The sequence below is a fragment of the Stegostoma tigrinum genome, chromosome 2 (genome assembly GCF_030684315.1).
Source record: "Stegostoma tigrinum isolate sSteTig4 chromosome 2, sSteTig4.hap1, whole genome shotgun sequence".
In the NCBI taxonomy this organism is placed as follows: Eukaryota; Metazoa; Chordata; class Chondrichthyes; order Orectolobiformes; family Stegostomatidae; genus Stegostoma; species Stegostoma tigrinum.
The window spans coordinates 88,014,803-88,029,324 of record NC_081355.1 but is presented as its reverse complement, the minus strand read 5'-3'; the positions used below and the strand labels follow the sequence as shown (position 1 = coordinate 88,029,324).

The 14,522-nt window shown below is 43.4% G+C and overlaps 1 protein-coding gene across 1 annotated transcript in view; it reads left to right on the top strand.

The window, feature by feature from the left end:
- The first annotated feature begins 2,977 nt into the window (after positions 1-2,977).
- The window catches only part of galnt12 (UDP-N-acetyl-alpha-D-galactosamine:polypeptide N-acetylgalactosaminyltransferase 12), an 80,971-nt gene continuing 69,426 nt past the window's right edge, over positions 2,978-14,522 (top strand). The window contains exon 1 of the mRNA XM_048521073.2: positions 2,978-3,527. Coding sequence (XP_048377030.1) covers positions 3,145-3,527 — 383 coding nt within the window. The 5' untranslated portion in view covers positions 2,978-3,144. The remainder of the gene's footprint in view (positions 3,528-14,522) is intronic.

Sequence of the window (14,522 nt, the reverse complement as noted above, 5' to 3'; positions counted from 1 at the left end):
ACCAATGGAAGCATCTTTCCAACATCCACATTGAAACTTACATAATACTGAATAGCCTGGACAATGAGATCCCCCGTCATCCTTCTAAACTCGAATGAGTATAGTCCCAGAGTCCTCAAATATTCCTCATATGTTAAGCTTTCCATTCCTGGCACCATTCTCATGAAGCTCTTCTGAACCTGCTTCAGGGCCAGTACATTAAACGGGAGAAGATGCACAAAAAATTTAAAAAGATGTTACTGAGGCTGGAGAGTTTGAGTTAGAAGAAGAGATTGGATCAGCCAGGACATTTTTCCTGCCTGTAAGAGTCTGAGGGGTTCTAAATCTTCAGTGGTTTATAAAATCATAAGAGGCATAGATAAGGTGAATAGTTAAGGTCTTTTCCCCCAGGTAGGGGAATCCAAACTGGAGGTCACAGGTTTACATTGAGAAGGGTAAGATTTAAAAGGGACCTTAGGGGCAACTCGTTCGCACGTGCTGGTGCATATATGAAACGAACTGCCAAAGGTGAGTACAATTACAACATTTAAAAGACATTTCGGGTCCAGGTAGTGGGCCATGGAGGGGTTGCCTCTGCTGACTGCCTGCTCATCTTCCGCGGTTACTTTTGAGCCCGGCTGTCACTAGAGACAGCCCACCATTGCTCTTGATGCCTTTAGGGTTGGCATTGGCACTGTGGGGGATTGAGTGCTTTAGTTCGCCGCCTTCATTTTTTTTACATAAGCATCGCTTTTTATCAGGTTTTGCTTGTTAAAATTTCACAACAGCAGTGCAATTGTTTTCCTGGTGGTGGAAAATATAGAATATTAAGTTTTTGCACAAAGGTGTCTTTTTACTGTATCACTCAACAAGTCGGGGAGGAAAAAGACGTGGTCAGGTATCTGAATAGGAAAGGTTCTGTGGGACATGAGCCGAAAGGGAGCAACCTCTCTCCCCCCCCCTCCCCCCCCCGGCAGTGCTTGAGAATGCCCTCCACCATGCCTCCCGCATCTCATCCCTCACACCCCGTCACCACAATAACCGCCAAAAGAGAATCCCCCTCATCCTCACATACCACCCCACCAACCTCTGGATACAACACATCATCCTCCGACACTTCCGCCATCTGTAATCCGACCCCAAAGACATTTTTCCATTCCCATCCTCATCTGCCTTCCGTAGAGACCACTCTCTTCAGGACTCCCTTGTCCGCTCCACACTCCCCTCCAACCCCACCACACCTGGTACTTTTCCCTGCAACCGCAGGAAGTGCTACATTTGCCCTCACACATCCTCTCTCACCTCCATCCCGGGCCCCAAGATGATTTTCCACATCAAGCAGATATTCATCTGCGCATCCGCCAATGTGGTATACTGCATCCGCTGAACCCGAAGTGGCTTCCTCGACATTGGGGAAACCAAGCGGAGGCTTGGGGACCGCCCTGCAGAAAACCTATGCTCGGTTCGCAATAAACAACTGCACCTTTCAGTCATGAACCATTTCAACTCCCCCTCCCATTTCTTAGACGACATGTCCATCCTGGGCTTCTTGCAGTACCACAATGATGCCAGCCGAAGGTTGCAGGAACAGCAACTCGTATTTGGCTTGGGAACCCTGCAGCCCAATGGCATCAATATGGATTTAACCAGCGAGTTTTGAGAAGATTCAGTATGTAAGGATACTAAGGAAACAAACCCAAACAAACAGACAAAATGGGCCCAGAAACCATAACCATTCTCCCCTACATCAAAAACATTTCTGAAATGACTGCCAGACTACTTGGACCTCTTGGCATCAGGGTAGCCCACAAACCCACCAACACACTAAAACAGCAGCTAATGAACTTAAAAGACCCTATACAGACAACAAGCAAAACGAACATCATCTACAAAATACCTCGCAAGAACTGTGACAAACACCACATTGGACAAACTGGCAGGAAGCTAGCCACCAGAATACATGAACATCAACTAGCCACAAAACGACACGACCCACTATCACTCGTATCCTTACATACAGATGAGGAAGGACACCGCTTTGATTGGGACAACACATCCATCCTAGGACAAGCCAAACAGAGACACGCACGAGAATTCCTAGAAGCATGGCATTCCAACCGGAATTCCATCAACAAACACATTGATTTGGAGCCAATCTACCACCCCCTGAGAAAAAGAACAGGAAATGACATCACCAACCCAAAGAAACCTAACCAGATAAATAGAAAGCGGGACATAACACCAGCGCTTCGTCGGAGGCTCACTGATGATGTTACCTAGAATGGTGACGAAACGTCTGAAAACGAACCTTCCAGCTCCGAGGAAACTCACATCCATGGATTTAACCAGCTTCAAAATCTCCCCTCCCCCCACTGCATCCCAAAACCAGCCCAGCTCATCCCCGCCTCTCTAACCTGTTCTTCCTCTCACCCACCCCCTCCTCCCACCTCAAGCCGCATCTCCATTTCCTACCTACTAACCTCATCCCACCTCCTTGATCTGTCTGGACTGACTTATCCCCTCCCTACCTCCCCACCTATACTCTCCACCTATCTTCTCCTCTATCCATCCAAGCGCCTCCCCCTCTCTCCCTATTTATTCCAGAACCCTCACCCCATCCCCCTTTTCTGATGAAGGGTCTAGGCCCGAAACGTCAGCTTTTGCGCTCCCGAGATGCTGTGTTCATCCAGCTTCACACGTTGTTATCTCAGATTCTCCAGAATCTGCAGTTCCCATTGTCTCTAATCGCAAATGGAACTAGTTTAGTTTGAAAAACTTGGCCGGCACGGAGTAGTTGGGCTGAAGGGTCTGTCTCCGGAAATAACCCTCCCTTCTGCAATCTCGCCTACTTTGTCACCGCCGCGCCTGCGCGCCCCGCCTCCTCCTGTGACGATAATGCCCCGCCCATTTCGGGTCTCCAGGGAAACGCCTCAACATTCGGCAGGTTTCCGCTCTAGGCCCCGCCCACTCCATGATCGCGGCGGCGCTTGGCGCCACTTCCGGGGACGAGTTGTAGAAAGTTTGTGGAGCGGAGCCGGCTTGGGCGGTCGGTTCCGTGGCTGTCCCTGAGCCGCCGGTGGGCGCTTAACACCCCCTCCCCACCCCACCTCGCTCCTCACACCTCCTCTCTCCTGCCCTTGGCCCGCCGGTGGAGGGAGCACGTCGATGATGCTGGGACGGAGGCGGCGCTGCTGTAAGCAGCTACTGCTGCTGTGCTGCGGGATGATCGCCCTGGGCTTCGTGGTGCTGATCCGGAGCGGGCAGCAGGACAAGCAGCTGCTGCAGCGGGCAGAGCGCTGGGAGCCCGGGGCTGGCGGCGACTCGGTGGCCGCCGGGGAGCCCGAGTACGAACGCCTCCAGAGAACCGTGTACGAGAAGCCGCCGCTGGACGAGAGTGCCCTGGGAGAACTGGGTAGAGCGGTTCACCTGGACCTGGTGGGAGATGAGAAGAGGAAGGAGGAAGAGAGTGTGAGCAAACATCAGATCAACACCTATGTCAGCGACAGGATCTCCCTGCGCCGCCGACTGCCCGAGAGGTGGAACCCTCTGTAAGTGGAAGGAGGGGGTTGCCCTCCAACTAATCACTGCCCCAACAACAACTTAACAAGCATTTGGATAGCACCTTCTAGCAAGGCGGAGGTCGGGGGTGGGGGGAGTGTGGGAGGTAGGTGCGGGGATGCAGAATTGCCGCGAGGATCTTCACGGGAGAGGTGACTGAGCCGCAGAAGGACATCAGATAGCCCTGAGGTCTGCGAAGGAAGTCACACTGTAAGGACTCACAAGGAAGGGTAAATGGGACGGGAGGCTAGGGGAGAAAATTCCGGGGGTGATGAGCTTAAGTGTAAGCCATGGCCAGACCGGCTAGAATTAGAGGGCTGCGGATGAGTTAATTTGGAGGAAACTATATCAAACGAGGGAGTTGCAGCTACGGAAATATTTCCCAGCCAGGTTAAGAATTTTAAAATCGAGATTACAGTCAACTAGAAAGTCGACAAGCACATGAGTGACAGGTGAGTGAGAGCTGGTGTACTTTTAGGTTGTGAGTAGCGACGTGTTGGTGTCTGAAGTTGGCTGCATTGGAATAGGCGAGCCTAGGCTTAGTGAACGCACGAAAGAAGATTTCACAGCAGGAAAGTTAGAGGTGTAAGCAGGTTTGTTTAGCGAGGGTTTGGATCCGTGATGAGTCAATATAACATCAAAGTTGCGAACAATGTGGTTCGCTCGGGAATTTTCCGGAGAAAGATAGAGATTGGAATTGCAATTTATTACCCGGATGGCAGATAATGTCTTTGACTTTCCACTGTTTACTTGGAAGAAATTACTGCTTATCCTCTGTTAGACAAGTAGTCTCAGAATTTACTGTAAGTAAAATCAGATAGCAATGTTAGTATTGTAGAATTTAGTTGAAAACTTAGTGCCCTGCCCTCTACACTGCCACTGTCTTCTGCACCAGCATGGAATGGCTATGTAAATACAGCATCTTGTAGTCACGATAAATTAATACATTAAGAAAATCCACTAATCCAGAATTTTGTCTTTTAAATCAGCTGTGTTGTCAAGAATAATCATTTTTTACTGGAAGCTCTTGCAATGTACTTATCAGTTAAGTATTAAGTGAGCTATGAAGAGATTTAAGTTTAAGGCTTTTTTAAAAACAAAACACATTTTCCCCTGTTTCATAATCATTTGTGCATTATTTCTCTTGCTAAGTGAAGTTCAAAAAAAAGTGAGAGTATGAGTGTTATCGTGGCCAAGTCAGCATTTATTGCCCATTTCCAATTGTCCGGAAAAATGTGGTAACCTGTTTTCTTCAGCTACTCGCAGTCCATCTGTTATAGATATTTGCTGAAGGCATTTGCCTGAATTTTGATTCACAGTGAAGAAATTTTACATTGAGGATGGTGTATGGCTTAGTGGGGTACTTGAAGCAGTCACGTTCCTATGCATTTCCTGCCTTTATCCTTTTTAGTGATACAGGTTGTGGGTTCGGAAGGTGGTTTTTGTGGGGAGCTTGGGAGTTGTTGCAGTTCACGTTCAGTTTGAGGCACTGTGCATCAATGATAGAGTGAATATTTAAACTGAGGAGCTGTCAGGAGGGCTGCATTGTCCCGGATGCCAAATGTCTTGAGCGTTGATGAACATGACTTGGGAAGTTGGAGTTTATTTAACAATTTCCTACTACTGTTGCTGTAGTATAAGCTGATGCACAAGATTGATTGAATGATTGATATTAAGGATAAGCAGTTGTCCCTTTTGAATCTTGATTTTGGGAAAATGTTTTTCCATATGTGGAAAGTTAAATGGTAAATCGCTTAGTATTAATAGCAAATGACCATAGATTTTAGATGAGTTGTTAATGTTGACCGATTTTAACTAAAGTTGTTAAAAAGATGTAAATCAAAGGCAGTTATGAGTTCAGTCAATGATTTATTTGAATGACAAAATATCCTCAAAGGACTGAATGGTCGAATCCTGCTTTGGCATTGCTATGTATTCAATGCCCTGTGTAGCGGCTGACTTTGGAATTCTCAATAGTGCACTGTGAAATGGTTAGTGTTTGATTTTGTTCCTTTTTAGGAGCATAAAGTTTGCTTTTGGGGATTGAAATTGTTTCTTTGTACCCAGCAATTTATGATATAGAATGCACAGCCTGTCTGAGTGGAAGCAGATTTAAAAATAAGTTTCAAAAGGGAATTAGCTCTACACATGAAGAGGAGAAATTTGTCAGGCTATGGGGGATAATTCAGTATTGAGACTATTGGGATAGCTTTTACAAGGCTGGCATGACAAGATGTGACTTGTTCCCTCTGTGCTGTATGATTTTTGCCATCATCCTATTACATGTGATCCTACTCTCTCAGCAATTGTCATATATTTCTGATAATAGCAGTGAATATTGATAACATGAACAATTATCTCATGAAGTTAAAGCTGATGATTTGGGAGCATAGATGTTCTTGGAAAGATTGTTCATACACCAATGAGAGTTGTATCCCCAGCAATTTTGTCAATATAGCGGGTGAAGTAATTGGTGATAACTCCTACAGGTAATTCCTGTATGTGGGGAATGGAAATCCAGGTGAGGTTGCTCCATGCTTGCTAGCAGGCTGTGAAACTTCCCGAATAATTCTGTTTTTATTTTAAATCAACTTTTTGGACATTTTGAGGTGCATCCTTGGCAGGAGTCTTGAATCCAAACCCCTGACATAGAGGCAAGGGCATGACCACTTTGCCACGGTGAGTTGTGTTCTTAGTAGTTCTCTGGTAACTTTGTTCTGATCGGGCGAGGCTAGTGAACCAGTTCTTCTTTCTTTTCAACCTATTTGGTTGTTTGCAATAAAGGTTTGATTTTTTTTTCTTCAAGACAAAGCTGTACCTCCCTCTAATTAAAATATAGTTAAATTTCTTTGTAATCATAAAATTGCTTTTTCACTCAAAACCTTATTAGTTCCTGATGCTGAGAAAAATAATCGAAAATGCCAAGCATATGGCCTCTCTGCAGTTGCATCTGCCTGCATGCACACAATATACAGGTAGAGAATTAAAAGGAGATAGTGTCTGTTATAAAGGAGGGCAGAAGAATATTCAGCTTAGAGTCCTTTGTCTTTGAAGCATAGGTTTAAACCTGAGGATTAGGTTCAGTAGTTCAACAGACAGGAGGGAAAATTGAATTTACTTTCCAGTTTTTAGCAGCCTAACCCTTAGTCTGGATTGTTTCTGTGTTAAAGAGGGCAAGCTTATTTTGAGTAATGAATGAGAGAGAGAAATAGAGAAAGTGACTTCTAATGATCTTTGGCAGCTTTCCGAATCTTGTTTATGGAAAACAGATTTCAGGGACTATTTTTAAGGGATTCCTGTTTGGTGGGTCTTTTGTGACTGTTATCATCTAATAGTCTTCCAGAGACCAAGTGGAATTATGGGACATGTGCTAGTTATATGTTCATTAAGGTGTAATTGGGTGAAACCTGTGTGCATGTAGGGAAGAAGCAGTTGATGTGCCTGGAATTGTGTAATGTCTGTCTAAATTGGAGTAGAACTTTTGGAGCATATAACTGGACTTTTTTGTAGTTTCACAACAGCCAAATTATCCATGTCCTGTGTTTTGCATTTGGTAATATCTTCCTGAAACCATGATAGTTTTTAATCATTGTCTGGATAGTGGATATTCTCTTTTTCTGCACTCTTCCTGAAGGTAATTTAAAAAAAATTCTGCTTTGAGATGACATTGCATTTTTAAGCTGTTTGCCCTGTCTCAATTCAATTTGTAACGGTTCTGACCAGACAAAAGTTTTTAAAAACTTTCACCTTCAAAAAAAGAGACATTTTGCATTGATATAGTGTTGTGCCTTGGTTTAAAGTCGTTGTCACTACCGAAATAATGCAGCTGACATTAGGATTTTTTGATCACAATGATACAAATTTTTTTTGGAGAACAATGCATGTGCATTGTGCAGCCTGAACAGTTGAGGAGAATTTGTTTTATCTTGATGTAAAGCTCAACAGCTTTTTTTAATGTACATTTCTGGGATGAAGGTGTTGCTAGCTATGCCAGCATTTATTGCCCAAAGGGCATTGGGGAACCAGATGTGTTTTTCCAACAGTGGTTTCATGATCATTATCAAAGTCTAAATTCCAAATTTTCAATTCAGATTCCACGTTGTATGTATCAGAACATCCAAATGTTTCTGTGCCACAGCGTTCTGTAATCTCTCTCTCTATTTGACTAATCCGCCTTTCTAAATTTGTGGAAAAGTTGGAAAAGGTCACATTTGCTCACATTGCTTTCCCACCCCCCACCATACTCACTGCCCTATCAGTATCCCTTTGTAAACTCTATATTGTCACAACGTACTGTCCTGCCTATTTTTGTGCCTTCAGCAAATTTAAGAATCATACTTTTGGACCCCCTTCTCCAAGTCGTTGACATAAGTTTTGTTGAGTTAAGATCCTCATCACAGGTCTGTGGATATTATTCTCATTATGCCAGCTTGAAAATTAAATGCCTCTTCTCTGCTTCCTGTCAGATAACAATCTTGTATTCATGGAATTGTGTGAATGTCTGTGCCAGGAGCTCGTATTCTGTGCATTAAACTTGGAATCTTGTCAAATGCCTGTCTCAGCAGCCACTTCTTTGCGACTTTAGAATGAAATCCCAAGTTGATTGTAATGTCTTTTTTCTTAGTTCAACCCCCCCTCCCCCACCCCACCTTCACCTTGTGGTGTACAAATAAAATGTCAAAGTAATTGTACCTTCCACAGTGAAGGCAAACTTTAAATATCTGTTTAATTTGTACACCATTTCAGTACTTTCCATCATTGCTCCAGAATTAATACTGATCTCAGTTACTTTTTTTTCTATATGCCTCCAAGAAGCTCTTTACTGTACATCTTTATATTTCTCACTAGCTTTTTGTCAAACTCTAATCACGTTTTTGTTATTCATTGCTTTTTCTTTAACCTTCTGTGTAGCTTTTTTGACTTGCTGCTAATCATTGCAGAATTAATTTTAAGGAAAAGGAGTATAATTCTGTAAGCATACTGTCCTTCACTTTCTTAGTTAACCCTGAATGGTGATTCCTTTTCTGAGTGTCTCACTGGACATCGCCAATGTCTGGAAAATGAGGTCAGGATATTTGTTTTTGACCAGTGCTGACAAATTGGGCTGATGGCCTTTTTGTGCTGTAGACCTCTGACTGTAGTTTATGTTTGAACATTATGAAATATCTCACCCATCTTCCAGTACAACCCTACTGACCCATCCCTTAACTCAATTTCCCAGCTCATTTTAGCCAGTTCTGCCTTAATGTCATCATCATTTTTAACATTTGAAAAAAACTACTTAGATCCACTCTTCTTTCCTTTTAAAATTGAATGCAAAAGTTAATTATTTTGCACTCGCTGATTCCGAAGGATGCCTTTGCCTTATTACATGTTGCCAGAAAGGGCCTTGCCGTACTGTGATAGTATTTCTGCCTCTGGCCCAGAAGGCTGGAGATCACGTTCCACCTGCTCCAGACATGTGTCATAACATGCCTGAACAAACCGATTTTTAAAAAATTAATTATCTACAACAGTTTGTATTAGGTTGATCTATCCCTATCAAACTTATTGCTGCAAGAAATTTTTACTGAAACACTATGAAGTTATCTTCCAAGATACTTTTGCCGTTCTAATTTTTCCAGTCTGTACGCAGATCAAAATTATTCATGATTCTTGCTGAATATATGTTTGGATTCCACCTTGCAAAATGATGAAATTTAAATTTAATCATTTTGGAATTAAAATAAAGAGCCTATAAATAAAGGCAGGTACAATTGTCATAAAACTCATCTGGTTCTTTAGGGAAGGAAATCTGCCATCCTGACTTGATCTAGCCATTATGTACTCTGTGTCTCAGCAATGTAGTTGACATTTAACTACTCCCTGGGATGTAATGAGATACTAAGTATTTTGTAAAGTGTTTACTGTGGAAGATATAGAATGTGGAGAAATAAATAGCAATGTCTTGTAAAATGTCCATATTATGGAGGTGGTGGTGCTGGACATCATAAAATGCACAAAAGTGGATAATCCCCAATACCTGTTCAAGTGGACCCTAGAACTCTCTAGGAAGCAAGGCAAGTGATTGCTGGGCTCCTTGGTGAGATATTTGTATCGTTGGTAGCCACAGGTGACATGCTGGAAGACTGGAGTTTGGCTAATGTGTTGCCTCTGCTAAAGAAAGGATGTGAGGAAAATTCAGGGAACTGTAGACCGGTGAGCCTGACATTGGTGGTGGTTAAATTGTTGGAGGCTATAGTGATTTGGAGGCTATAGTGATGGGGCGGCATAGATTCAGACTTATATAGTCGGGAAACAGACTCTTTGGTCCAATTCATCATTGCCGACCAGATATACTGAGTTGATCTCATCCCATTTGCCCTGTATCCATCTTAAACTCTTCCAATTCATGAATCCATCCAGATGCCTTTTAAATGGCATAATTTTCCCTGCCTCCTCTACTTTCTCTGGCAGCTTGTTCCCTACAAGCACCACAGCCTCTGTGAAAAAGTTGCCCCTAGGTCCCTTGTTAACTCTTTCCCCTCTCACCTAGAACTTATGACCTCTTGTTCTGGTCTCCTCTATCCTGGGGAAAAGTCCTTGGCTAATCACCCTATAGATGTCACTCATGATTTCATAAACCTCTACGGTTGTCCCTCAGCCTCCAATGCTCCAGGAAAAATGCCCTTTTCAGCCTCTCCCTATAACTCAAACCCTCCAACCTGTGCAACATCCTTCTAAATCTTTTCTGAACCCTTTCAAGTTTCGCAACATCTTTTCTCTAGCAGGGAGACCAGAATTATATGCAGTATTCTAAAAGTGGCCTAATCAATGTCCTGTAGAGTTGCAGCTTCACACTCAATGCACTGACCAATGAAGGCAAGCATTCACCATCCTGTCTATCTGCAACTCCACTTTCAAGGAATTATGCACCTGCACCCCTAGGTCTCTGTTTGACAATACTCCCAAGACCCTGCCATTAAATGTATAAGTCCTGCCCTTAACAAAATACAACGTTTCACAATTATGTAAATTAAACTTCATCTGCCACTCCTCGGTCCATTGACCCATCTGATCAAATTCCCTTTTATACTCTGAGATAACATTCTTCACAGTCAACTACACTGTCTTTAATAGCTGTAAGGTATGATGCCAGATATGAAATTAGCTGGTCATCTTTTTGTCAGAATTATAAGGTTTTAGTCAAGTAATTAATTTTAGTACCATTACCAGAAAAAAACAGCTGATAATGATGAGCCTATGGGCTAGCTCTGATTAAATTAAGTTAACCCCATAAAACTGAGTTTGTACTGATGCTGCTGAGAGTTATACAATACATTATAAATATTTTACCCTCCGGTTAGTGTTGTAAATGAAATTTCTTTCTGTTAAGAAATTCTTCATTCATAATGTATGTGGCAGTGATTAGGCAATCTTAACTTTCCCAATAGTTAACAAAACTGGGAAAGGTCTTGGCATATTTTCATAACAAGATGGGTGATATAATTTAAACTGTGGTTCGCTCCCAAAAAACTTGTTAGCTGACTAATTATGAAAATATTTATTATAGTGCAACAGTGTATAACTTTGTTATTTTGTCTCCTGTAATTTTGCTGTGCTTTGAATTCTGAACTACTGTGTATTATGTGAACTGGACCAATGATTGTAACTATTTTAAGAATGAACTAATTTGGTACCATTGGAAATTTATCTTAAAAAAATTTGGAACCATTTAATATAGCATCTTCAGTTTCCAGTCATTTCCCAGAATATCTCATGCAGTTACTTACTTTCACAATACATTATGCAACTCAACATGGGATGGTTTAGAATCTTGAGTAACTTGTGTGGCACAAGGTATTACCTATATTTCAGCCCAAGCCTGGAAACCGTCCACAATGAGCTGCGTTTAAACATGATCAGAGATAATGGGAACTGCAGATGCTGGAGAATCCAAGATAACAAAGTGTAGAGCTGGATGAACACAGCAGGCCAAGCAGCATCTCGGGAGCATAAAAGCTGACGTTTCGGGCCTAGGCCCTTCATCAGAGAGGGGGATGGGGAGAGGGTTCTGGAATAAATAGGGAGGGGGGGGAGGAGGACCGAAGATGGATAGAGGAGACGATAGGTGGGGAGGGGATAGGTCAGTCCGGGGAGGACGGACAGGTCAAGGAGGCGGGATGAAGTTGGTAGGTAGGAAATGGAGGTGCGGCTTGAGGTGGGAGGAGGGGATAGGTGAGAGGAAGAACAGGTTAGGGAGGCGGGGACGGGCTGGGCTGGTTTTGTAATGCAGTGGGGGGAGGGGACGAGCTGGGCTGGTTTTTGGATGCAGTGGGGGAGGGGGAGATTTTGAAGCTTGTGAAGTCCACATGGGAACCCTGCAGCCCAATGGTATCTAAGCGGAATATGAGTTGCTGTTCCTGCAACCTTCAGGTGGCATCATTGTGGCACTGCAGGAGGCCCATCATGAACATGTCGTCTAAGGAATGGGAGGAGGAGTTAAAATGGTTCGCGACTGGGAGGTGTGGCTTATTGCGAACCGTGCGGAGGTGTTCTGCAAAGCGGTCCCCAAGCCTCCGCTTGGTTTCCCCAATGAGGAGACTTTCCATATGAAGCAGATGCTCACCTGCACATCAGCCAATGTAGTATACTGTACCAACTGTACCCAGTGTGACTTTCTGTACACTGGGGAAACCAAGCGGAGGGTTGGGGACCGCTTTACAGAACACCTCCGCTCAGTTCGCAATAAACAACTACACCTTCCAGTCGTGAACCATTTTAATTCCCCCTCCCATTCCTTGGACGGCATGTCCATCATGGGCCTCCTGCAGTGCCACAATGATGCCACCCGAAGGTTGCAGGAACAGCAACTCATTTTCCGCTTGGGAACCCTGCAGCCCAATGGTATTAATGTGGACTTCACAAGCTTCAAATTCTCCCCCTGCCCCACTGCATCCCAAAACCAGTCCAGCTTGTCCCTGCCTCCCTAACGTGTTCTTCCTCTCACCTATCCCCTCCTTCCACCTCAAGCCTCACCTCCATTTCCCACCTACCAACCTCATCCGGCCTCCTTGACCTGTCCGTCCTCCCTGGACTGACCTATCCCCTCCCCACCTATACTCTCCCCTCCACCTAACTTCTCCTCTATCCATCTTTGGTCCGCCTCCCTTCTCTCCCTACTTATTTCAGAACCCTCTCCCATCCCCCTCTCTGATGAAGGGTCTCGGCCTGAAACGTCTGCTTTTGTGCTCCTGAGATGCTGCTTGGCCTGCTGTGTTCATCCAGCTTCACACTGTTATCTTGCATTTAAACATGGACTGCTTCAGCATCTGAGGGGTCATAAGCGGTACTGAAAGTTGTGCAGTCATTGGCAAATATCCCCATTTCTGAGATTACGGTGAAGGGATGGTCATTGAATCAACTGAAGATGGTCAGGTCAGGGAACACTACCCTGAGGAACTCCTGCAGAGACATCCTGGAGCCGAGATCACTGACCATCAACAAGCATAACCACCTTCCTACGTGCCATTAATGTCTTTAACCATTGGAGAGTTTGCCCCCGATATCTGTTAATTCCAGTTTGCTAGAGCTCCTTGATGACACGTGGTTAAATGTAACCTTGATGTCAAAGGCAGTCACTCTCATCTCGCCTGTAGAATTCAGCTGTTTTGTCTGTGTAAGAATCAAGGCTATAATGAGGTCAGGAGCTGAGTCGCCCTAGCAGAACACAATTTGAGTGTCTGTCAGATTGCAAAACGAATGCTGCTTGATAGCACTGTTGACTATACCTTCCACCATTACCGATGCATTGTAATTGACCGAGTTGGACTTATCCTGCTTTTTGAGTACGGGACATACCAGGGTAATTTTCCAGATGATCACAGTTGTAAGAGTTACTTAATAGCACTGACAATGCTATCTTCCGTCACCTCAATGTTATTTGAGAGTAGACAAATGGAATGGTAATTTGCCATTTGCAATCTGAATTTACCTGCAGCATGACCGAGATAGCATTAAATCTTGTAGTAATGTGGGTCATGTAACACTTGTGCAATGCAGGCACCAGGCAATGACAATCTCCAACAATGAATTTAATCATGTACCAATGATATTCACCTGATACCCCATTATCACTAATCCCAGAACCAACATTAATCAGAAATTTACAGGAACCAACCACTAGTGCTGTGGTTTCATGTTCTGTCAGGACTACCTGTTTCAGGGTCAACCTTGCCTTCTGCCTCCTCCAAAGCCTTTCCACACTTAAATTGTGAGATCATATTGTACCTACTTGCCTGGATGAATGCAAAGTCAAAATTGACACAATCAATGACAAATAACCTACTAATTCATTGTGAATTCCCAAGTTTCTGCTGAGAAGGCTGTCATTTACATGAAGCTATACAATGGTTAAAAATGATACTTGGGGACAGGATGAATATGTGAACATCGTTCAAGGCAGTTTCAAATCTTTGCAAAGTACAAAAAGTCATTCCCCAAATTACTTCAAATAATCTGCGTACAGTGTGAAAATAAAGGGTGGAAGGAAATCATCATTACCAAATGCTGCTTAAAAAACTTTTATGTTGTATTTACATTGTTATTACTGACTTTTTGACAATTGTTTACACAATGATAAATGTTAATTATCTTGTGTATTGTATTGATTATCTGCAATTTTTAATTCTTGACTTGTCTTAACGGTCACAATTGACAAGCTAGAATCTAAAAGGCTCCTTTATACAAGCAATCAACCTTAAATGAAAACTAAAATTATGTCTTTGTCCTCTGGATGCTCCAAGGTGCATTTAATTGGATTCAGACTATCTCAGCTAAACAGCAGAAGAGTTGTCTTCCAAAACTAGCTGTGCCCTGAGCCAAGATGTTTCACTGCAGCTGCAGTACTGACATCTGCACATTAAAATGTAAAATTCCCACTGTGTCCTGGTCGTAAAATGCAGGACAAATCTAATTGAGCCAGTTTCAACCCCTTCGGTTTACTT